The sequence below is a fragment of the Sorex fumeus genome, unplaced genomic scaffold (assembly GCF_029834395.1).
Source record: "Sorex fumeus unplaced genomic scaffold, SorFum_2.1 ptg000098l, whole genome shotgun sequence".
Taxonomy (NCBI): domain Eukaryota; kingdom Metazoa; phylum Chordata; class Mammalia; order Eulipotyphla; family Soricidae; genus Sorex; species Sorex fumeus.
Genome location: NW_026606155.1, coordinates 4,058,086 through 4,080,877, shown reverse-complemented (window position 1 = coordinate 4,080,877; position 22,792 = coordinate 4,058,086). Strand labels below are relative to the sequence as shown.

At 45.7% G+C, this 22,792-nt stretch overlaps 1 protein-coding gene and 1 pseudogene across 1 annotated transcript in view; both read right to left on the bottom strand.

The window, feature by feature from the left end:
* Positions 1-22,792, bottom strand: part of CATSPERB (cation channel sperm associated auxiliary subunit beta) — a 114,820-nt gene that overhangs the window by 51,874 nt on the left and 40,154 nt on the right. Inside the window, exons 12-16 of the mRNA XM_056133317.1 lie at positions 21,542-21,694; positions 20,174-20,318; positions 7,371-7,465; positions 7,200-7,213; positions 3,829-4,017 (exon numbers count right to left, since the gene is read on the bottom strand). Coding sequence (XP_055989292.1) covers positions 3,829-4,017; positions 7,200-7,213; positions 7,371-7,465; positions 20,174-20,318; positions 21,542-21,694 — 596 coding nt within the window. The remainder of the gene's footprint in view (positions 1-3,828; positions 4,018-7,199; positions 7,214-7,370; positions 7,466-20,173; positions 20,319-21,541; positions 21,695-22,792) is intronic.
* On the bottom strand, positions 160-289 carry LOC130042232 (uncharacterized; annotated as a pseudogene).

Here is a 22,792-nt window from a genome sequence, read left to right as displayed (position 1 = left end):
TACAACACCTAACAAATAAGCATCTAATTAATGTTTATTCATCTTTGTTTTTAATGAACAAAATGCCAATTATGGAAATGGGATAGAATTTTTCACCTAACATATTTACAAGAGGGTTCAAAGAGGCAAGAATTGACCAGGGGCCCAACTCCACAACTAACTTTTTTTTTTAACCACTTCATTTAGAAGAAGGACACATCCTCCCTCTTCAGATCATGGCAATTTTACTCTATCCCACAAGCATAGCACTGAAATATATCAGTAGGTGATTCGCAACTAATCTTGAAAAGAACACTAAGCTGACAAATATATCCTAGGTAGTCTGGTCTGGGATGAGAACTCTGACACCTTTTCAGAATGGGGGCAAATCCCCCCCTACCTCTGCCACCTGTAGGACCAGCAAGCCCTGCCCAGACCCGATGTTTTCTAGTATAGAAATGGTCAAACTCCACAACTGAAACTTATTAAGCTGCCAAGCCACCAAAATGTTCCAGCTCTGGAACTACTGGCCACATATGCAGCCACACAGCACCTCCATCCTTCACAGTACTGATAGCTCAGTCAGCACACACAGCAAATTTATTGTTAAAGATGTGTAGAAGACCACCAAGCTCAGTGAGCCTAAACAATAATCCAGAAGGCACAACTAGCAACAACCAGCCCAGGAAATCCTCAGACAATGACTTGAGGAACAACACCACTGTGAGACACAAGAATGATCACAAAAATTCACTGATCTATTTTCTGATAATTCCTTGTAATAGCAATATAAAGTGAAATATTTTGTACCTGCTAAGGAAACAGACTTGTGGGGTGGATGGGAAATGCCAGTGAGTGGAACCAAAATAACAGTGCAGCCAAATGTGTTGACACCACCGCTAATGTGTGTGACCTCAGAGAGCCAGCACCTGTGTGACCTCAGAGAGCCAGCATGCATGTGCCATCCCATACATGACCTCTATGACAAAGGGAATTAGTAATATAAAAATCATTTTTTAGTATATGTTGTAGCAAGCAATAAAAAGTAAACAATTCTTTGCCTGCTAAAAGGGCAGACTTGGGGATGGTGGAAAACTGGGGACAGAAGTGGAAATAAGATCACACTGATGGTGGGACTGGTGTTGGAACACTGAATGCCTGAAACAGCTGTATTATGAGCAACTTTGTAACAGGCTGTTTAAATCAGGTAAAAAAGAAAATAACTGACCAGGCTAGATGCTCACTTACTACCAATGCCATTGTTAATTAGCATAAGCACTTTAGAAAGCAATTTGGTGTTATGCATTAAGCGCTCTAACCTTTTCTTCCTATTCTGACCGTAAGTCAAAGATTGGACTCTACTCCAAGGAAACAATTTGAGACAGTGTACATAAGCAAAGCTTACACAGAGAGATGTTTACCATAATACTATGATAAATGTTAGAAATAGAATGTGCCGGCAATAGGGATATTAAAGGAAGAGGTCATAGTTGATCTACTTGAACAATCCATAAAACGGCAATTAAGAAGAATTTAATTGCAACAGGAAAGGGCTCCTACAATGGACACACAAAAGCAGCATGGGGAAAAAGGTTGAACGCATATTAAAAAGAACTCATAGTTTGCAAAAGAGGTAATGGGGGGATGGGGGGTGGGAGGGATACTGGGATCCGTGGTGCTGGGAAATGGGCACTGGTGGAGGGATGGGTATTTGATCATTGTATAATTGAAACCCAAGCACAAAAATGTGTAAGTCTGCAACTGTACCTCATGATGTCTCACTATTAAAAATTAAAAAAAAAAAGAACTCATGCAATTCCACCACTGCAGCCATGCTAACTCATCTACTGGCCCATCTTCAGAGACTCGTGATTAAATCTCAAAATATATCAACTAGTCACAAACATTTCTCAGACACACTGCTCCTGGGCCGAACACTTCATAGTGGGCTGAACTCGGTAGGTGGGTGGGCTGCATCCCCTCTCTGCACTCACACCCCACAGTTGCTAAGTCCCGACTCCACTGTCTCATGAGTGATCTGCACAGAGATGCCAAACCGTTGGACATTTCAGGTGACAGTCTTTGGGGCTGAAAACGCTGGGCCTTCTTGGAGTCAGGATGGGTGACCTCTCCCCACAGCTCCTCATACTTCCCAAAGCCCTGGCAGCCACATCCACATTCCCCAAGAATGAGAGAATGAAGAATGAAGTCACACTGAAGATATTTGTGGTGTGTGTGTATGTGTGTGAGGGTTGGACCCACATCGGACAGTGCTCTGGGGGCTACTCCTGGCTCTGTGCTCAGGAAAACAATTGGTGGCAGCGAGGGTTGAAATGGGGTTGGCGGTATCTAAGGTTTGCCTTCACCCCTGCCCTATCTCACCAGCCCTAACTGATGGTGTTTAACAACTTGCTTTTTCCCCAACTACCTAAACATTGCTTCCAGTCATCACACTGGGCTCCTATGCCTGCATGGCTGAAGTCCCCTTGGCCCCATTTCCCCCTTGCCTGCCTCTTTGCCCCTCCCCCTGCTGTGAACCCCGGCACCCCATTCCCAAGCTTTAGGACAAAAAGCTTTCCATGATCTTTGGAACACGCTGTTCTGATTTTCAAGTGTTCTCCACCTTCAAAGAATTGTCCTCTGCTTTAAAAAGAGCCAGGACATTAAAAACTAAATATTAACATGGAACTTTAAAAAAGGTGAGTTCAGAGAGATAGTACAGTGGGTAAGGCACTTGCCTTGCATGTGGCTGACCCGGGTTCAATACCCAGCCTCCTATATTATCCCCCCAAGCCCTGACAGAACTGATTCCTGAGTGCAAAGTCAGGAGTAACTTCTGAGTAATCACCAGGTGTGGCCCCAAAACTGAAAAAAAAATAATTTAATTAACAAAAAATTAACATGGACATTAAAAAGAAGACAGAAAGTTCTATAGCTGGACAAATGCTTAAGGGAAAAAAAGGCTTACTGCTGCACGCACGCACATTCAAAAAATTTTAATTAACAACACCCATACGTGGACATTAAAAACAGAAAGTTCTACAATCTTTGCAGACAACACCACTGCCAGCGCTTTTATACCTCTGGTGCCAGTCTTCAGCAAGCCCACAGAGAGCTGTCCAATGGTGCGCGGAACTGTTGGTTGTAAGTCAAGATATATATTGAGTGTTGGAGAATTAGTATAGGGTTTAGGGACTTTGCCTTGTCTGTCAATCAGGAGCAAGGCTGCACGACTGTGTGTGACCCTCAAACCAAACTCAAACAAGAAACCATTGTGTTGTATGGGGCCAAGGACGTGCCTCAGTGATAGAGTATATGTCTTCTTGGGTGTAGGGCTCTGAGTTTGATACCTGCTACCCCCTTCCAACTCCCCCCAAAAGAGAGCTATGTATTGATAGCTAGTACATGTCTGACATAGAGTTAGTTCAGCTGGGTATGATATCTGGAACAGGAGGAGATTCTGACAACCTGCAATGGTTCCTTCTCTAGCTACAGGTGGGGCCGGAAGTACACAGGGTCCTGCCAACTTGGCCCCGTGGCAGGCCTCTGTTTCATCTGCGGTGCTTGCAGGCCACGTAGGCATGGCCACGGGCAGGAGCATGGTGGGTAGGCAGCATGCTGCAGTGGTGAAGCTGTGTCTGAGAGCCCGGGGTTATGGGCTGGGTGTTTCTCAGAGTGGGGAGGGGATTAGGCCAGATATCTGGGCACTCAGGTGCTTGGTCATGGGACACACCCCCTGCAGAGAACTTGGGCTTCCTGACCTCAAAGTTGACCCTGAGTAAGGCTCAGCCTCTTGACCCAAGCAACCCAGGTATAAGTTCAGTGACCAGCAGGAAAATCAGCAAGTACCTGTAGCTGATAACTTTGCCTTTGTGAATGCCAGAGAACTTCCTTTTGTGTACGTTCCACAGGGACTCATTCAGGGGCACATAGGCAAAGAAGATGATCTCACGGAAGGTCAGGAGCTGTGGGGCGAGTGCTGTATGGAAGCTCTGATCGGGATTCTGGCAAAAGGAAGATGAGAAGAGCATGTTGAAACTGTCTTTCCTTTCAGAGACATGGACAGCAGCTCTGTTTTCTGTGGCTCATGGTAAGCATCCCGGAGGGTGGTGGGGAGAGGGTTAGTGTGTGTTTTGTCTGTGTGGTACAGTGGGAATAAAGACTTGAATGTCTTCGTGTGTGTGTGTGTGTGTGTGTGTATGTGTCTGTGCGTGTCTGTGTGTCCATGCATCTGTTGGGACCGAGTTCAGGGCTTGCTCCTTATTTGGAGGGTTGTGTGTGTGTGTGTGTGTGTGTGTGTGTGTGTGTGTGTGTGTGTGTATGTGGCTACACCCAGCGATGCTCAGAGGTGACTCCTGGCCCTGAACTCAGGGATCACTCCTGGCAGGAAAATAAGAGGCAGGTGTGCAAGAGATGTTGGAAGGAGAAGCCCAGTGAAATCGTGACCCTCTGAATCGGCGCTCCTCAGCCTTCTTCCACCTGCCCGGAGCAGGGCCCAGGACTTTTAATGAGCCCAGTTCTAACACAGGTAGGAGACAGTGGTTCTCAACCTTTCTATACCTGCTGCATGGACCAGCGGTGATGACCACTGCTAGAAGTTGTTCTCTGCTCCCAATAAAATGCCCTCTGCTTGCCCTCACCTTTGTTGCTGAGCACAGGAGCCCGGGAAAACATGCCAATGTTAATGTTAGGACTCTGGGAACGGCAAGGCAGCCCCTACTGAGCATTCTGCCTGTGACTGGAGCTGGGGAGCGGTGTGTGTGTTTGTGTGTATGTCTGTGTGATTCTGTGTGAGTGTGTGTGTCTGTGTGTGTCTATGTGTTTGTGTGTGTGTCTGTGTGTGTATGTCTGTGTGTGTCTGTGTGTATCTGTGTGTGTCTGTGTGTGTCTGTGTGTATCTGTGTGTCTCTGTGTGTGTTTTTGTGTGTGTATGTGTCTCTGTGTGTGTCTCTGTGTGTGTATGTGTCTCTGTGTGTGTTTCAGTGTGTGTGTCCTGTGTTTGTGTGTATGTCTGTGTGTGTTCGTATATGTATATATGTGTGTGTCTGCGTGTGTGCTGTGTGTCTCTGTGTGTGTCCGTGTGTATATCTGTGTGTGTCTGTGTGTGTTTGTATGTGTATATCTGTGTGTGCTGTGTGTCTCTCTGTGTGTGTCTGTGTATGAGTCTGTGACTATGTGTCTGTGTATGTGTCTGTGTGTGTGTCTGTGTGTGTGTCTGTGTGTGTGTCTGTGTGTGTCTGTGTGTATCTCTGTGTGTGTCTCAGTGTGTTCTGTGTGTCTGTGTGTCTGTGTGTCTCTGTGTGTATCTGTGTCTCTGTGTGTGTCTCTATGTGTGTGTGTGTGTGTGTATGTGTGTGTGTGGAAGGGGCAGCCTGCGGAAGCACTGGTGCCTGCAACGGTGTGGGAACGTAGGCAAGTTACCAGGTCCCCCCACATCTGCCCGAAAGGGAAAAGGGTCTGTGTCTATAGGGCTCCTGCCCAAGCCTGCACCACAGACCCAGAGAAAGGTCTGTGCTTGCTTTCTCCTTCAGCAGATACCCCTGTTGCTGATTTTGGTGGTGGTGGGGAGCTGGGGGAATGAAGCTGAGTTGAGAGTGCCTTGGACTTGGGACCAGAATGATAGTACACCAGGTAGGGTTTTTGCCTTGCATGCTGCCAACCCAGGTTCGATCTCCGGCATCTTGTATGGTTCCCCCAAGCATCTCCAGGAGTAATTCCTGATGAGTGCAGAGCCAGGAGGAACCCTTGAGTATCACTGAGTGTGACCCCAAAAGCCAAAAAAAAAAAAAAGAAAAGAAAAAAGAGTGTCTTGGACAAATTCTGAGTACAAAAACCTCTTTCTGCCTTTGACTTGAATCGTTTATTTTTTTAAGTTAATTTTATTGAATTGAATCACTGTGAGATACAGCTACAAAGCTTTCATGGTTGGGTCTCAGTCATACAATGTTCCAACACCCACCCCTCCACTCGTGTACATTTCCCACCACCAATGTCCCCTCGATCCCTCCTGTCCCTCTCCCACCCCTCGCCTGTCTCTATGGCAGGCACTTGGACTTGAATCATTTTTTTTTCTTTTTGGGTCACACCTAGTGATGCACAGGGGTTACTCCTGGCTCTGCACTCAGGAAATACTCCTGGCGGTGCTGGGGGACCGGTGGGGGGGGCGGTGGGACTATATGGGATGCTGGGAATCGAATCCAGGTTGGACATATGCAAGGCAAATGGTGCTGTGCGATTGCTCCAGCCCCAGACTTGAATCACTTAAAAGTTCACTTAAGAAAGGGGGCAGAGCAGCACTGCAGAGGGTAGGGCACTTGCCTTGCACAAGGCTCACTCTGGTTCAATTGGGTTCAATCCCTGTGGCATTGTGTATGGTCCTCTGAGCTCTTCTAGGAGAAGAGCTCAGAGGACCCAAATGCAGACCCAGGAGTGACCCTTGAGTAGAGCTGGGTGTGGGTGTGACCCCAACCCCCTCCCACCCCCCACCTCCCAAAAAAGAAAAGAATAATCAACCAAAAAACTAAAGCTAAGATTTTTCTTTCCAATGTATGAAGCAATGTAGCACTGTCCTGTGCTGTCCTCCCTTTGTGCATTGATTTGCTCCAGTGGGCACCGGTAACGTCTCCACTGTGAAACTTGTTGTTACTGTTTTTCACATATTAAATACACCATGGGGAGCTTGCCAGGCTCTGCTGTGCGAGCGGGATACTCTCGGTAGCTTGCCAGGCTCTCTGAGAGGGGCGGAGGAATTGAACCCGGGCCAGCCGCGTGCAAGGCAAACGCCCTACCCGCTGTGATATTGCTCTGGCAATGTAGGAAACTTCTGAAAAACTGAGTTCCCCAATGATTTGGTTGCTCCACACTGCAGCTCGGTTCCCTGAGTCTATACCAGCATCCAATGGTCCATGGACCTGGCCAGCCCAGTAACACACCTCACACAGGTGAACAGAAACACAGCACTGCACGGTTGGCCTAGAGAGCAGAGCAGAACATCAGGATCCAGCTTCAGTTCCCTTCCCTACAGGCTGAGGGCTCTGCATTAAGCCCTACCTAGAAAAACTGACCTGAGTCTTTGCTGGTGTACTGGCGGGAATTGTTGGTTTGTTTATGTTTGGGCTATACTTGTCTGTACTCGGGCATCACTCGTGGTGGGGATCAGCAGACCATATGGGTGCCAGGGATTGAATCTGGGTCAGCCACATGCAAAGCAAGCGTCTGACCCTATCAGATATCTCTGGTCCCAGCACTTTGATTTTTGTCCTAAGGAAAATACCTTCCCACCCCTACATTATTCTGTATCTGCGAGGTCTAACAAGGCGAACTGCTTCAGCGTGTTCCATACTGACCTGCTTAAAAACATTATCAACATTGGAGTCAATGCCTTCCAACACATTCGGAGTCAATTTGTGTAAGAACCCCATGTGATCGTAATACAATGCAAAAGCTTTTTCACGAACAATTCCAAATTTCTCATATATGCTTAATCCTATAGGGAAGAGACAGAAGAATTTGGAGATTGAGACCAACCCATGGCAACATCCCCCACTGTACCTTGCACACCTTCTCCCTAGAGACTCAGGTGGAGCGTGGCTCAAACACCTCTTTTTATTTTTATTTTTTGGCTTTTTTGGACACACCTGGCTCTGCACTCAAGAATTATTGCTGGCAGTGCTCTGGGAACTGTATGGGATGCTGGGGGTTGAACCTGAGGGTCAGCGATGTGCAAGGAAAGTGCCCTACCTGCTGTACTATTGTTCCGTTGCTCTAGCCCTGTGTGGCTTAAGATTTCTTACTCAGTGACTATATGACATTTGTGAGTCCCATCCCAGCACCTATTCTTGGCTCTCCATTTCTATTATCATGACCATTTGGTTGGAGAAGTGAACCTGAGGGATACTTAATGAAGCACTCAAGGGGGAAAGAGTTAGTGGCCTGACCCCTATCTTGCCCTCTAGAACTGTGTTTGGGGGGAGTTGGGGGTGTCCCAAAATTCAATTCTGAGGCTTCCCCTTACATATTCTCTCTCTCTCTCTCTCTCTCTCTCTTCCAGTGTTAGTCTTTCCTCTCTCTCCCCTTTCCTCTCTCTTCCTCTCTTCTTTCTCCTCCAAAGTGATGCTAAGGTGGTCCAGAAGCCCCACTGGCAATTCTAGGCCAACCAGGTGGGTTGGACCATTCCATGGAAGGGACCAAGGATGAGGCGCTGCTCGCCCAGGCCCTGCGGTGCAGGGAAAGACCTGGGTGATGACACCATGGTGATTCTGGGAATGACCAGGATCCTTACCCTCCCCCATGTGATGTTCCATTCTCAGGGGACCATGTGTGCTGGGAATCAAACCCGGGAACATGCCTAGCACTCGACTATATCAGCGCTTTAGAGTTTTAAGTCCCTCTGGAATGGACAAGTGCAAATATGGCTCATTCTCTCCCATAATTCCAGCGTTCCACACTGATAAACCTCCCAGGAGGTCCGGATGCAGCCAGTCAGCATCTCCAGTCCCAGTCACGGCCACACACACGTCCCTTGCATCCTCAGCCCCCCTCCTCGTCATCCAGGACACCTGCATGACGCACCTGTGCCCCAGACCCTGGTGTCCTTCTGAGTCCCTCAGGAAAAGAGACCCCTGCCCACGTTTCAGGTGGGCTAACCCCAGAGAGCAGGAGCTATGTGGGGGCAGCTGAGTCTGGGGGCCATAGTGTAAGCATGGAGGGCATTAGGGTGTCTAGGAGGTGGTTGGAATCTCGCTCTTGAATCATGATAACCTGGGGACATCCTCCAAATATGCTCATGTCCTTGAGGGGGTCCAGACCCTGCTCTGCAAAATAACATGCTTGGAAATTTCTGCTTCTGTGCTCTCCTGCCAGCGGCCTGTCAGGGCCCCAACCCTCCGTCAGGTGTGCTATAAAATCAAGCTCCTGCCTTTATTTAAGGCCCAGGCTTTGGGACATGAACTCATCTGGGTCTGCTGCTATAATTAAAACAGCGTTTCCCTCTTCTTAAGATGTGCTGCTTGGGTAGTGGATGACTTTTGGTGAGAATTTCCCCAAATGCTTTACTCTAGTTTTATTTTGTTTATTTATTTTTCATTTTATAAAGTAGTTCACAATATTTGATTACTTTTAATATTCAAACACCAACCCCACCACCATGACACCTTTCCACCACCATGTTTTGTATGTTTCCATCTCGAACCCCAACTTCTGCCCCAAAGAAGAACTGAAATAATTTATTTTGTATCGTTTGCCAAACACAGTAACAACAAGTCTCATGATGGAGACCGTTACTGGGCCCGCTAGAGCAAACCAATGAACAACGGGAGGACAGTGACCGTGTTATGAAAAACCGCCGAAAATGCTACAAAAATGTTTCCTTAGAGGAAAGAATATGAATATTATTGTATTTCACTGAGGGGCATTAAGCTCTTCTATAAGAGATCACTAACATATTGTTAAAGGCTGAGCCTGGGACTGGAGAGATAGCACAGCGGGTAGGGCGTTTGCCTTGCATATGGCTGACCCAGGTTCGATTCCCAGCATCCCATATGGTCCCCTGAGCACCGCCAGGAGTAACTCCTGAGGGCAGAGCCAGGAGTAACCCCTGAACATCGCCGGGTGTGACCCAAAAAGCAAAAAAAAAAAAAGGCTGAGCCTGTGATATATATATATATATATATATATATATATATATATATATATATGTTAAAAATATTTCCCCGTAAGGCTGGTTGCCTCTTTCTTTGAACCCCATCAAATGAGGTGCAGTACTCTTGGAGTCTGAGTGTGGTATGAAGTGTTACATTTGCGGCCGCGCAGTCCAGGAATAGGTTCACTTGTGGGTGAGGCTCGGCCTGAGTGTGCAGAGAGCAGCCATGAGCATGGTGGTGGTTGAGTTCTGGAGGTTTTCGGCTGCCAAGGGATGGGGAGGGTGTCTCACCCGCCCCACTCTGGGGTGCCCTAAATGGAACAGCCTGGCATGGTTATGGCAAGCGTTCCTTCGGGAGAGAAGGACATGCGACTCTCTCACTCTAGTTTTAATCCACCAGCAACCCCCATTGACTGTAGCCTCAAAGTATATCGAAAGAATTCAATGATGACGCATCCCCTCCAACACAATCAGCCTATTCCTGCTCCTATGCTCCAAGTAGCTGGAAGAAGAGATTCGTACACAGGATTGACTCCTGCAGGCAGTAATGGAGGCCACGAGGTCCGAGATCTAGCATGTAGGAAGAGAACCAAGGGTGACTGGGGAGCTAGGGGCCCACCCATGTCATGCCAAGTCCAAGAGAAGGCAAAGAAAACTATTCAGGCAGGAAGAAAGACAGAAAAGGGAGCAGATTTATTTTATCTGCCTTTTGTTTGACTTTAATACTCAGCAGGATGTTGGCTGTCCACATTGGGGAGGGAAGTGTATTGAGTCCATTGAACCAGATGGTGAGCTCACCCACAAACATTCTCTAAAATGCTCAGAAATCATGTTTAATCACAGTATACCTCCTGACTCTATCAAGTAGACCCTTAAGATTAACCAATTCAACTGTACCTAGCTGAGACACTCCGGGAACTCTTGGAGGGGGACAGGCTGGGATCCCCCAAACAAAGCCCCTGCAGCCACTCACTTTTTTTCCCTTTCTGTGTCACACCTGGCAATGCTCAGGGGTTACTCCTGGCTTTGCACTCAGGAATCACTCCTGGCGGTGCTCAGGGGAACCATATGGGATGTTGGCAACTAACGCCCAATCTGCCTATTGTCTGTCATCTACAAACTGTTCACTCGAGTCATCCTGAATAGGATTAGCAGAACACTAGATGAAGGACAACCATATATATATATATATATATATATATATCATATATATGTTAAAAATATATTTCCCTCTAAGGCTGGTTGCCTCTTACTTTGAACCCCATCAAATGAGGTGCAGTACTCTTGGAGTCTGAGTGTGGTATGAAGTGTTACATTTGTGGCCGCGCAGTCCAGGAATAGGTTCACTTGTGGGTGAGGCTCAGCCTGAGTGTGCAGAGAGTAGCCATAAGCATGGTGGTGGTTGAGTTCGTTGGCCTTGTGCAAGGCAAACGTCCTACCCAATGTGCTATTGCTCCAGCCCCCCCACTCACTTTCATACCCTAAAGCTACCCCTCTGACCGGACTCCATCGCCTCAGGACGACTGAGCCTCCCAGTGAAATGGACTCTGCTCCAGACTCAGGTCCACAGGCCCTTTTTACTGAAAGCTTTGGGCCTTCTGGGGATAGGGGTGGGCTACCTCCCTCCACTTCCCTGTACTTCTAGAGCCCTGGAAGTCATGCCCACGAGCCACCTCCACCACCATGGAAGCTCATCAGTAAAAAATTCCAGTGGGACTGACCAGTTAGAAACCCTAGACTTCCTGGGGCTCGAGGCCCAAATTCTACAACACTGGCAATCCAGCACATCCTGGTGGATTGGACGAGATGGAATGTAGAAGCCGACCAACCTCAACGAACAAAAACATTAACACAAACGCTTAACTGGTAACAACATTTTAGTAATTCCTCAGACAAGGACTTAATATCAGCATAGTGAGATGCAACAGTTATCACTAATCTTCTTCTAAAGAAATACTTTTTGATCATTTTGTTAGCCATTGTATTGTTTGTTATGAAAAATTGCTAAAAATGCTACGATGGTTTTAGCCATTTATGGGTAACAAGTGATATAAAGTAAATTATTATGGGCCTACCAATGGGGCAGGCTTGGCGAGTGGTTGGGAAAATGGGAACAATGGTGGAGAGAAGGTGACAGTGGTGGTGGGATTGGGGTTGGAATATTGAATGCTTGTGACAAATTATCATGAACAACTTGGTATTTAAATGAAGTGTAGGACATGCAAGGGGAAAAGGGATCTCAGATAGAGAAGGGAGCACCAAATAAAGAGTGTTGGGAGGACCCTCCAGGATGGGAGAAGCATGCTGAAAGTAGACTATAGACCGGACATGATTGCCACTCGATGCCTCTTTCGAAAACCACAACACCCAAAAGGAGAGAGAGAGCAAAAGGGAATGCCCTGCCACAGAAGCAGGGTGGGATGGGGGGGAGGATGGGGGGGGGGTGGTGGGAGGGATACCGGGACCTGTGGCGGTGGAAAATGGGCACTGGTGGAGGGATGGGTACTTAATCATTGTATAATTGAAACCCAGGCACAAAAATTTGTAAGTCTACAACTGTACCTCATGGTGTTTCACTAATAAAAATTAAAAAAAAAAAGAATATCAGGATCTGGGTGACAATGAAAAAAAGAAAAAAAATTATTGTGAACAAAAAATAAATGAAGTGTAGGAAATAAATACACAACAACAAAAATATTAACCAGAAATAAGGTTCGACAGCCCGAATTTCATCTATAAAAGTATGTAACATTTTTCCACCTTTAGATGCTCTGAAAAGGAGATGCAGTTCATAACTGATGTGTCTGAACAAGTATTGTCCACCAGGGGATGCTGGTGCCACAGAAATCAACTGGCTATCCATGCATGGGGACTTGCCTGAATTTACTTTCTTGAATATTGGTACAATACACGTTGACTTTTTTGCTGTCTGAAATACCTCCAAAATATTAAGCTACCATTTGGCATTGAAACAAGGTCATTGTGAGTTGATAAAGAGAAAAGCAAGGCATCTGGCCAGGCGTATATTCACCCAGGAAGCCAATGTCCCTGGAAGCATCCCATATATTCCTGTAGGACACCCCACATAAATTGTATAGAACCAAGGAAAGAAGAAGAAAATCCACAAGTAAATAAGTTTTTTAATTTACTTATAAATGAAATCTTGCAGTTCACTGTCCCCCATTAAAGCATCTTGCATTTATTTCACTTGGTTTACTACTGAGATGCATGCAAAGTGATTCTCTTACCAAAGACCACAACTACAAGCAGCAGAAATTATGTGACTCACCCCTTCCTCCCTCAGAGTCACTGTCAAGGTGGTCTGGAAGAGGTTTTTCTCCTTTGTGTCAGAAGAAAATGCGTCTGACAACCAATGAATCTCAGACTTTCTGATTATGGCACCTACAACATCCTTCTGCTACCTTTACATGTGAGTAACAAGTTGGTGCCAAATTCTTTTGTTTTAATATCTTTTTTTTTTACTTAGGCCCCTGATTTACAATGTTGTTAACTATACAAGTACATAATGCTCTAACTCCATACCAGCCACCAGTGTCAGTAACTCCTGACCTCCAATCCCACTTCTTTTCTAAATTTTATTAATTTTGGTTTTGGGGGTTACACCCAGTGGTGCCCAAGGCTTATTCCTGGTAGGGCTCACGGGAACATATGTGGTGTTGGGAATTGAGCTCAAGCCAGCTCTGTGTAAGGCAAGCACCCTACCCACAACGTTACCTCTCCAGTGCCCCCACCATTGGTATATTTTTGGGAGGGTAAATTCTTAACCCCAGAATTTCATTATTGTAGATCAGTGACATGATTACATCAGTGTTAATACTTATGGTTTTGGCATACAAAGTGACCTCACCTGTCCCCCATCAAAATAACGACTTCATTATTCTCTGACCCCCTTGGCCCTCACTTGGCATTTTTCGTTCTGTAATCCAGGGCCAAGAGATGGACATCATTTGAAACCTTCCTTTCCCTTGCTTTTTTTCTCTCTTTCTCCGCCACTAATCAGTGAGATCATCCTGTATTGATACTTCTCCCTCTTACTTACTTCATTTAACTGATACCCTTGAGTTCCATCCAAACTGTGTGAACTGCAAGACTCCATCTTTCCTCACTGGCTTACGGTCTCCCCCCCACCTACTCAATGGAACTATTTTAAGTAAGCCTGAAACACCACCAAGTGTAGCCCCCCCAGAACCAAAAAAGGGAAAGAACGAAAACAGAGAAGTCAATGGCCAAAGATCACGGTTTCTTAGACATGACATCAACAGCACAACAAGAGGAAAAAGGGACCACCTGAAACCCAGCGAAAGGTATATTCCCTCTCCTGGTAAGAAAGGGCACATCTCAAGAAATATATTCAAGAAGGTGAAAAGAAAACCCAGAGCAAATCCACACAAATCATGCATTAGATATAGAACTTACTTCCAGAGAGTAGAATATAGATTATTTAAATTTTGTACAAATACTAAGCACCTCAACAACTCAAATTAGGGGATGTAAGCCCACTTAAGAAGGGAGAGGGGCTGGAGCGATAGCACAGCTGATAGGGCGTTTGCCTTGCACGCAGTCGACGTGGGTTCGATTCCCAGCATCCCATATGATCCCCCGAGCACCAACAGGATAATTCCTGAGTACATGAGGCAGGAGTAACCCCTGTGCATCACCTGGTGTGACACGAAAAGAAAAAAAAAGCAGAAATAAAAGAAGGGAGAGTGTCGAGTCTTTCTGGGGCCACGCCAGAGTCTGAGAAGTCCTCATTCATTGTGGTTTTGATCACATTTCCCTAATGGCTGGTGGCCTGAGGGTTCTTCTGTGTGACAGGTGCCCTTTGGCCTTTCTTTATGTTTTGTTTTAATTGAACCACTTGAGACACACAGTTACAAAGTTGTTCATGATTGGGTTTCAGTCATTCAATGTCCACCAGTATCCATTTCCCACTACCAATGTCCCCAGTTTCTCTCTGGCCTATCTCTGCAGCCTGCCTGTGTCTCAGTGGCAGACACTTCTCTCCCCTTCTTTTCTCTCTCTCTCTCTCTCCCCCCGCCCCCATCTGTCTGTGTCTCATTTTCCTTTCAGGTGCTGTGGTTTGCAATACCATTACTGAAAGGGTATCATGCATCTCACTTTTCCTCCTTTCAGCACTCAGTTTTGGTCCAGAGTGGTTGTTTCCAACTATCCAACTATCATTGTCCTAGTGGTCCCTTCTCTGTCTTAACTGCCCTCCCACCCCACCCCCCTTGGTCTCAGGCTTCCTACCATGGACCAGTCCCCCTGGTCTTTGTTTCTATTGTCTTTGGTTATTATTCACATACTATGCTTTTTTTTTAAATAGCCTGGAAATGAATGCAATTATTGCATTCATTTTGTCTCTCTAAACATTCTATATTTGACATAAAAATCCATGAATACCTATTTGGATAGTACTTTCATTTTACTTACTTATTTATTTATTTAGGATTTGGGGCCACACCTGGTTGTGCTCAGGTCTTGCTCCTGACTCTGCACTCAGGAATTACTCCTGAGGGCACTTGGGGCACCATATGGGATGCAGGGGATCAAATGCCCTCCCTTGCTGTACTATTGTGTTTGGAGAATTTCAATAATCTTCACTTACCATTGTAAAACCATTGGCAATTTTAGATATTTGTGGTTCTGAACTGTTATGGGCACAGGTGTGATCTTTCTTGTTGTTGTTTTTGCTTTTTGGGTCGCACCTGGCAATGCTCAGGGGATCTTCCTGGCTTTGCACTCAGGAATTACCCCTGGCAGTGCTTGGGGGACCTTATGGGATGCTGGGACTCAAACCCAGGTCGGCTGTGTGCAAGGCAAACACCCTACCCACTGTACTATTGCTCCAACCCCAGATCTATCTTTCTTAAAGTATGGCTGAATTTCTTAAAATGGCAAAGATGACTCTCGGAAATGCATGCATACTCATTTCCCTTTCAAAGGTCTTGTTGTTTAGGTCTTGATTGACGCGCTGAAGGCTGGTGCTGCAGTTTGGTTTTCCCGCCATTTGATGACTTAACTCTTAATGCCTTGTCACCGAACTAAAGTGTAAGGTGAACATTTGACAACAATAATCATTTCTGTTGGTACCGTATGTCCAATGTGACATCCAAGCGTGAGCCACCAGTCGTATGCACCAGCCAACATCTTAAATGAATTAAAGAACCGAAACAGGGTCTGGAGAGATAGTACACCGGGTACGGCGTTTGCTTTGCACGTGGCCGACCTGGGTTCGATTCCCAGCATCCCATATGGTCCCCTGAGCACCGCCAGGAGTAACTCCTGAGTGCAGAGCCAGGAGTAACCCCTGTGCATCGCTAGGTGTGACCCAAAAAGAGAAAAAAAAAATAAAAACCCGAAACAAACCGACCACCCGTGCATCCACCGCTGGAGGGCATGGAAGATGGTCCTGGAGTACCCTAGCAGCTGCTGAAACATAGCGGGGGCACTAATGCGACAAGGACAGTTCTCCTAACAGACCCTGAGAACTGAAAGTCTGTTTGTACATGAAAGCTGATTGGTAAATGTTTCTAGAGCAGTCAAAATGTGTTGTAAACATCCGGACACACACCAGCGCCAGGGCTCTAAGGAATAAACAGAGTGTCCACACTCAGCCGTCCACCAGCCTCAGTGTCCTGATAAATGTGCAATCAATGGATGTCACTTAGCCATGAAAAGAGAGGAAGAAAGGATGTTTGCTGCCACGTGGACATTTTGTTAGTGAAGTAAAGTCTGCCGCCAAAAGCAAATTTCATCAGTACCATCAGTACGATTCCAAAATGACACCAAAACAAAACATAACTTTAGGTTTTTTGGTACAACACAAATAGAAAAATGTCAAAGTTTTATTAGCGGTTGGTCGGTCCTCCCGTTGTTCATCAATTTGCTTGAGTGGGCCCAGTAATGTCTCCATTGTGAGACTTGTTGTTACTGTGTTTGGCATATCGAATACGTCACGGGGAGCTTGCCAGGCTCTGCCGTGCGGACGAGATACTCTCAGTAGCTTGCCGGGCTCTCCGAGGGGGGCGGAGGAATCGAACTCGGGTCGGCCATGTTGGCTGCTTGTAAGGCAAATGCCCGTGTTGGATTTTTGGGTCATAGATTTTAGCTATAATAATTTTTCCTTTTATTTACTATAGAATATATGATATTTAATCGCCTAATTAAATGAGATGCACTTCTATTTCACACAAAATCACAAATCATCCTGTTAATCGTCGATTGCCTCGAGCAGGCCCCAGTAACGTCTCCTTCATCCTAGCCCTGAGATTATATTCAAGGCTCTTTAGGAGAATGAGACCCATCATTGTTACTTGGCATATTTGATATTTGGCATATTTGGTACGCCACGGGGAGTTTGCCAGACTCTGCCATGTGGGCAGGCTACATTCGGTAGCCTGCCAGTTTGTCCAAAGTAGGAATGAGATAATAAGATGTCATAATAAGATGACAGTAGGCGGGGCCGCGTGGGGGCGCGGTTCAGGGAGCTGGTCCTGGAGGTCTTTGGCTGCCGGAGCCCTGGTCGGGGCGGGGAGGAAAGCTCAACCCGCTCCCCTCCAAGGGGCCCGGGCGGCAAGGACAGTCAGGCGTGGGGGCAGGAGACTGCACTGTTCTTCTTCCTGGAGCTGGTTTTTATAGTCTCTGAGTCTTGGCCGCTGATGGGACCAGCCACCACCATGCTGAGACCATTCTCTGCACACATGAAGGTACTGGCAGAGGGACAATGTCACGCGGGTTCCTGGGCCGAGATCTCCAAGCCTACTCGAATTGGGGCCGAGCATCCTCCACCCAGATCCTCCAAATTCCAGTAGGCGGGGGTCACACCCACCAACTGGCCCCCTGGCGCCGTGCACTTCTATTTATAAGCACCTTATTCTGAATTTTACTTTAATATCAACATGGCCTTGTATTATTTTTTTAAATTTAGCTGTCAAAGCTTACAAAAACGTAATGTTTTTTTCATTTTTTATGCATCATTTTATAGCTGTGACTTTTGGGGGTGCATTTGTTTTGGGTTCACTTACTAACAGTAGAGAGAATTAGGAAGACAATACCATAGCATCAAGAAGAATGAGACAAGGGGCTGGAGGGATAGTACAGCAGGCTCTATCCTGGGCACCCCATATGGTCCCCCCTGCCAGGAGTGATCCCTGAGCACCATTGGGTGTGACCCAAAAACTAAAAAAAAAAAAGTATAAATTTATTTAGTAATTAGATTAACCGAGAAAGTCAAGGTAATTCACAAAATAAGAGAAAATATAGTTCAAAATAATTTATCTGACGGGGGATTAACATGCTGATATATATACCCATATACATATATCCCCGTATATCACTGTATCACTGTCATCCTGCTGTTCATTGATTGCCTCGAGCAGGCCCCAGTAATATCTCCTTCGTCCTAGTCCTGAGAATTTTAAAAGTGCCCATATATGCATCTCTTAAAATTCAACAACAAAACAATGTGATTAAAAAATGGCTAACGCAGAAACTGGAGCAATAGTACAGCAGAGATGGCATTTACCTTGCATGGATTATGACCCGGGTTTGATCCCTGACACCCCATATGGTTCTCCAAGCCCACCAAGAGTGATCCCTGAGCACAGAGCCAGAAGTAAGTCCTGAACAGCACCAGGTGTGGCCAAAACAAAACAAAACAAGAAAATTGCTAAAGTAATTGAACGGACATTTCTCTAGGAAGGTACACAAAAGGTCAGTCAGCGTGTGAAATGCAAAACAAAACTACGAGGTGTGGACAGTGGTGGGGGAGAGCCACACACTTTGTTGGTGGGTGCAGTATTATATCCCTTAACATTATATCTCTAAAACATAAACATTTGTGTCCTGGCATGGAGGGGAGACTCTGCAGGCTGATTATTTCTTTCTTTTTGGGTCACACCTGGCTATGCTCAGGGGTTACTTCTGGCTCTGCGCTCAGGAATTACTCCTGGCAAAGCTTGGGGAACATATGGGATGCTGGGGATTGAACTTGGGTCGGCCGCCTGCAAGGCAAACGCCCTACGTGCTGTACCCCTAAACATTTATGCCCTTGTAAAAACAAATATCATACTCATGAGTATGTTTATGCCAAACACAGTAACAACAAGCCTCACAATTTGTTGTGAGATGTTACTGCTGCCTGCTCGAGCAAATCGATGAACAATGGGAGGACAGTGACAGTGACAGTGAGTACGTTTACTGTTAAACACACACACAGACACACACACACATACATACACACAACAACAGGGTTTGGCAAGGATGTGGATACATAAATTTGAACCCTTTATTTGTGGTGGTATACCCTACTGTGGAAAACAGAACAGCAGTTCCTCAAAAACTTCAAACTAGGGATGGGAGAGAGAGAGAGAGAGAGAGAGAGAGAGAGAGAGAGAGAGAGAGAGAGAGAGAGAGAGAGAGAGAGAGAGAGAGAGCAGTTGCTTGTTCCAATCTGGTCCCTGGCACTACTGGGGGTTTCTGAGGAGCAACACTGTATCCTTGCACTGAACTTCTGGCTGGGCTGATTAAGAATCACCTAAGGGATTGGCACATTTGCCCTCCTTCAGCCACCAAACCTAAAACTAGACTTGCTATAGGATCTATCAATTGTAGTTGTGCAATTGGGATGTGTCCAGAGGAACTAAAGGTGGGATTTCAGTGACTTAAGTACCTATCCAAGTTCACAGCAGTGCTGTTTACGATAGTGAAAACACGGAAGCAACCCAACTCTTGGATGGATTGGTAGGAGATGGTATGTATACACCATGGACTTTTATTGGTCAGGGAGACAGAAAGGAGCATGATGGCCATGGGCTGGGACACAGGAAGGAGAATGAGACGAATTATTTAAAAGTACAGAATTTCAATTTGTAAGCTGAAAAGTCGTTTATAGTCAAGTGACTTTTAAATGACTGTAAAATAAAGCTTCTGGAGGAAAGCAACACAGTATTTCCTGCTCCAAAAGCTTCCGTCCCTCTCAGAGAGCACAGTAAGCTACTGAGAGTATCCCGCCCTTCTGGCTCCCCTGAGATGTATTCGATATGCCAAAAACAGCAACAATGACGGTCCTCATTCCCCTGACCCTGAAAGAGCCCCCAATATGCCATTGGGCTATACTACCATGCCACAGGGATGAATGGAGATGGTCCTGGTGCCCGGTTGAGCAAATCAATGAACAATGGGATGACAGTGACAGTGACAAGTTGAAAAAAATCACTGACATGCGTGGTGGTGATGGTTGCAGAACATTCTGAATGTATTTAATACCACTCAATTCTACACTCCAAAATGGGTAAGAGGATCAATGAAAAAATGTATTATTTTTATAAAGTTGTTCACAGTAATTTATTACATTCAATATTCCAACACAAGAGGATCAATTTTTGACGCTATGAGTATTTTACCATCAGATAACTTTTAGAAATCTGTTAACCCCATAAGTTAGAATAGCCAATGAATACACAGGTTGGGTTTCATCCCATATATTTTTATATGGAGGTCATAGCTCACCAGGCCATGTATTATTCTTACCTGCCTTTGTCCTATAAATGTTTCCACGATCGGAAATAAAAACAATGTCTGAAGTATAAAAACTGTGAGAAGTTTCCTTGATGTATTCATAATAAAAGCTAGCGATTAATTCAAAAGTGTTGCCACCATCCATTGAAAGCCATATCTATAGAAAAGAAATAAGACAGTGGTCCCTACAAAGCTGTCCAATTACCCCATCCTCCCAGTCTTCCCTCAAAGCACCTGGGATCTTTGTGGCTTATACCTCTTTCTTTCCCTCTCTTTCTCTCTTGTCTCTGTTTCTGCATATCTCTGCCCCTGAGTCCCCTGGTGTCTGTCTCTGTTAGTCTCTGTCTCTCAATGTCTCTGTCTCACACATGCTGAGACCACAGACTCCTTACCTTCTCTGCCTATTCTGCTTCTTTCCTGGAAGGTGGCGGATTCCTGGTTCACAAAGCATGAATGCAGAATAAAATGGTTCTCATTGTCTCCCCAGTGGGAGGCGGGTGTCCCCTCATATATAAAGGTCTGAAGCAGTTAGGACTGAGCGGAGAGTGTGTTTTCTATACTGACATAAAACTTCATGTTCTAGGCATCTGGCAAGTTTATATTAAGTATGCTCTTGGTATGAACTTTTCATATTTTCATATTAAGCACCCCTTGGTATATTTTCATCAATGTGTCCTGGGAACCTTTGTAAACCCTCAGATATATTTCTCTACTGCAAATAATTTTCTCTGCTTCCTCATTTTCCAATAAGAATTGTTTGAAGGTTGGTGGGTGGTGGTGGAGAGATAGCACAGCCGGTGACACTTGCCTAGCATGCGGCTGACCCAGGTTGGATCCCCAACATCTCATAGACTTCCCTGAATACCACCAGGAGTAATTGCATGAAGAGCCAGAAGTAACCTGGAGCACTGTTGGATGTGGCCCCAAAACAAAACAAACTAAACAAAACAAAAAGAATTTTTCGAAGGTTTTGGTCTGGAGAGATAGTGCAGCTGGTAAGGTGCTTGCCTTGAATGTGACAAATCTGGGTTCCATCCTGGACAATCCATATGGCCACCTGAACCCTCCAGGAGTGGGTCACTCCTGGCAGACTTGGGAGACCGTATGGGATGCCAGATCAAACCCAGGTTGACCACATGCAACGTAAACGTCCTACCCTCTGTACTATCACCCTGGCACTTCATCTCGTTTCTTTTCAATCATAAATGGAAAAAAGTTTAGCAGATGTTCACTGCCTCAGTCATCTTCTCCTCTCATTCTCTCTTCATCAGTCTCCATCACTGATGAGTTTTTGCTCATCAGTGAATCTCTTTCTTACCTGACATGCAGCCACTCAGCGTACAAGCCTGAACTGTGGTGGGGGAGGTCACATGTACATACCTGATTGCCGTAAGCGTACAGAAAGTGGCTTCGTGGATGAAATACCATCCCTAGGGGCTTCGAGAACGATCGAGGGAAAATGAAGGTCGGAAATTTAGTTGTTATACTTAGACTGTTGTATTTGAAGGTGTTCACCGTGGCAGAAGTTTGTTTCTAGAAATAAAGGAAGACGTGCTAAGCATTTCTCCCCGCCCCCACCCCCCTGTGGCTTTTCTTGCTAGTCCATGTCCCCACGTGCCTGTCACTTGACTTTTGGATGAAGACAGGGACATGCCCATAAATGTCGCCCAGAATTGGAAGAGTTAAACAATCATCAATATCTCTGGACTCTGGCCCCTGCCCCCCACTTCCTCTTCACAGTCACATGTCCCTGCAATAGAGGCTGACAAGGAAATGACATAATTTGTTCAAAATTTCTATAGTAATTGGTGTGGGAGAGGTATGATAGAATTGTCATTGAATTTGGCAGATTCCAGTGCTCTTAATTATGGCACCAAATTGTGTTTTAGTGGGAAGCAGTTTAGTGACACCTGCAGTGCTCAGGGGCTACTCTTGGCTCTGTGCCCAGCAGCGGCCCCTTGCAGTGCTTTGCGGATCACATGGAGTGCTAGAATCGAACAAAACTGGCCACATGTAAGGAAGTGCCTTACCTCCTTTCCTCTCTTAGTACCAGAACACTTTTGAAAGAACGTGAATGCCTGGGACACAGTCTAATTTCACTGGATCATGATCTTTAAGAGGATCATCATATGTATCCCAAAATACACCATTATGGAGCAAAGGTCAATTTTTACCGAGTGCATCGGACAGTCAATAGAGTTGAACCCAGGGGCTGGGGTGGGGTGGTAAAAAGCTTTTTCCTACGTGACTAGAAGCACAAGTTTCTGCAAATATACAGTTGCCATCAGCCACAAATATTTCTTTGGGGTGGATCTCCTTCCAGAAGGGAGAACTCAAACAAAACCAATCCCAAATCCCTCCTCCTGGGGAGCGGAAAGACTTTTGAAGAGCAAAAAAAGCATTCATAGCTGTATAAACAAACACTATCACAAACCTTTTCTATCTTCTGTTTGTCCTGAAAACACATTTCTCTTTCAGAAGGTCACTTGTCTTCCCCAAGTACTTTCTCCACCTCCTTAACCTATTAAGACGGTATCTAAGGTCCACATTCTACCCTCCACTTTTCACCCATGACTGATATTCTCCTGTGGGTGAGACTCACACGTAAACAAACTGCTTTTATCTTGCAAA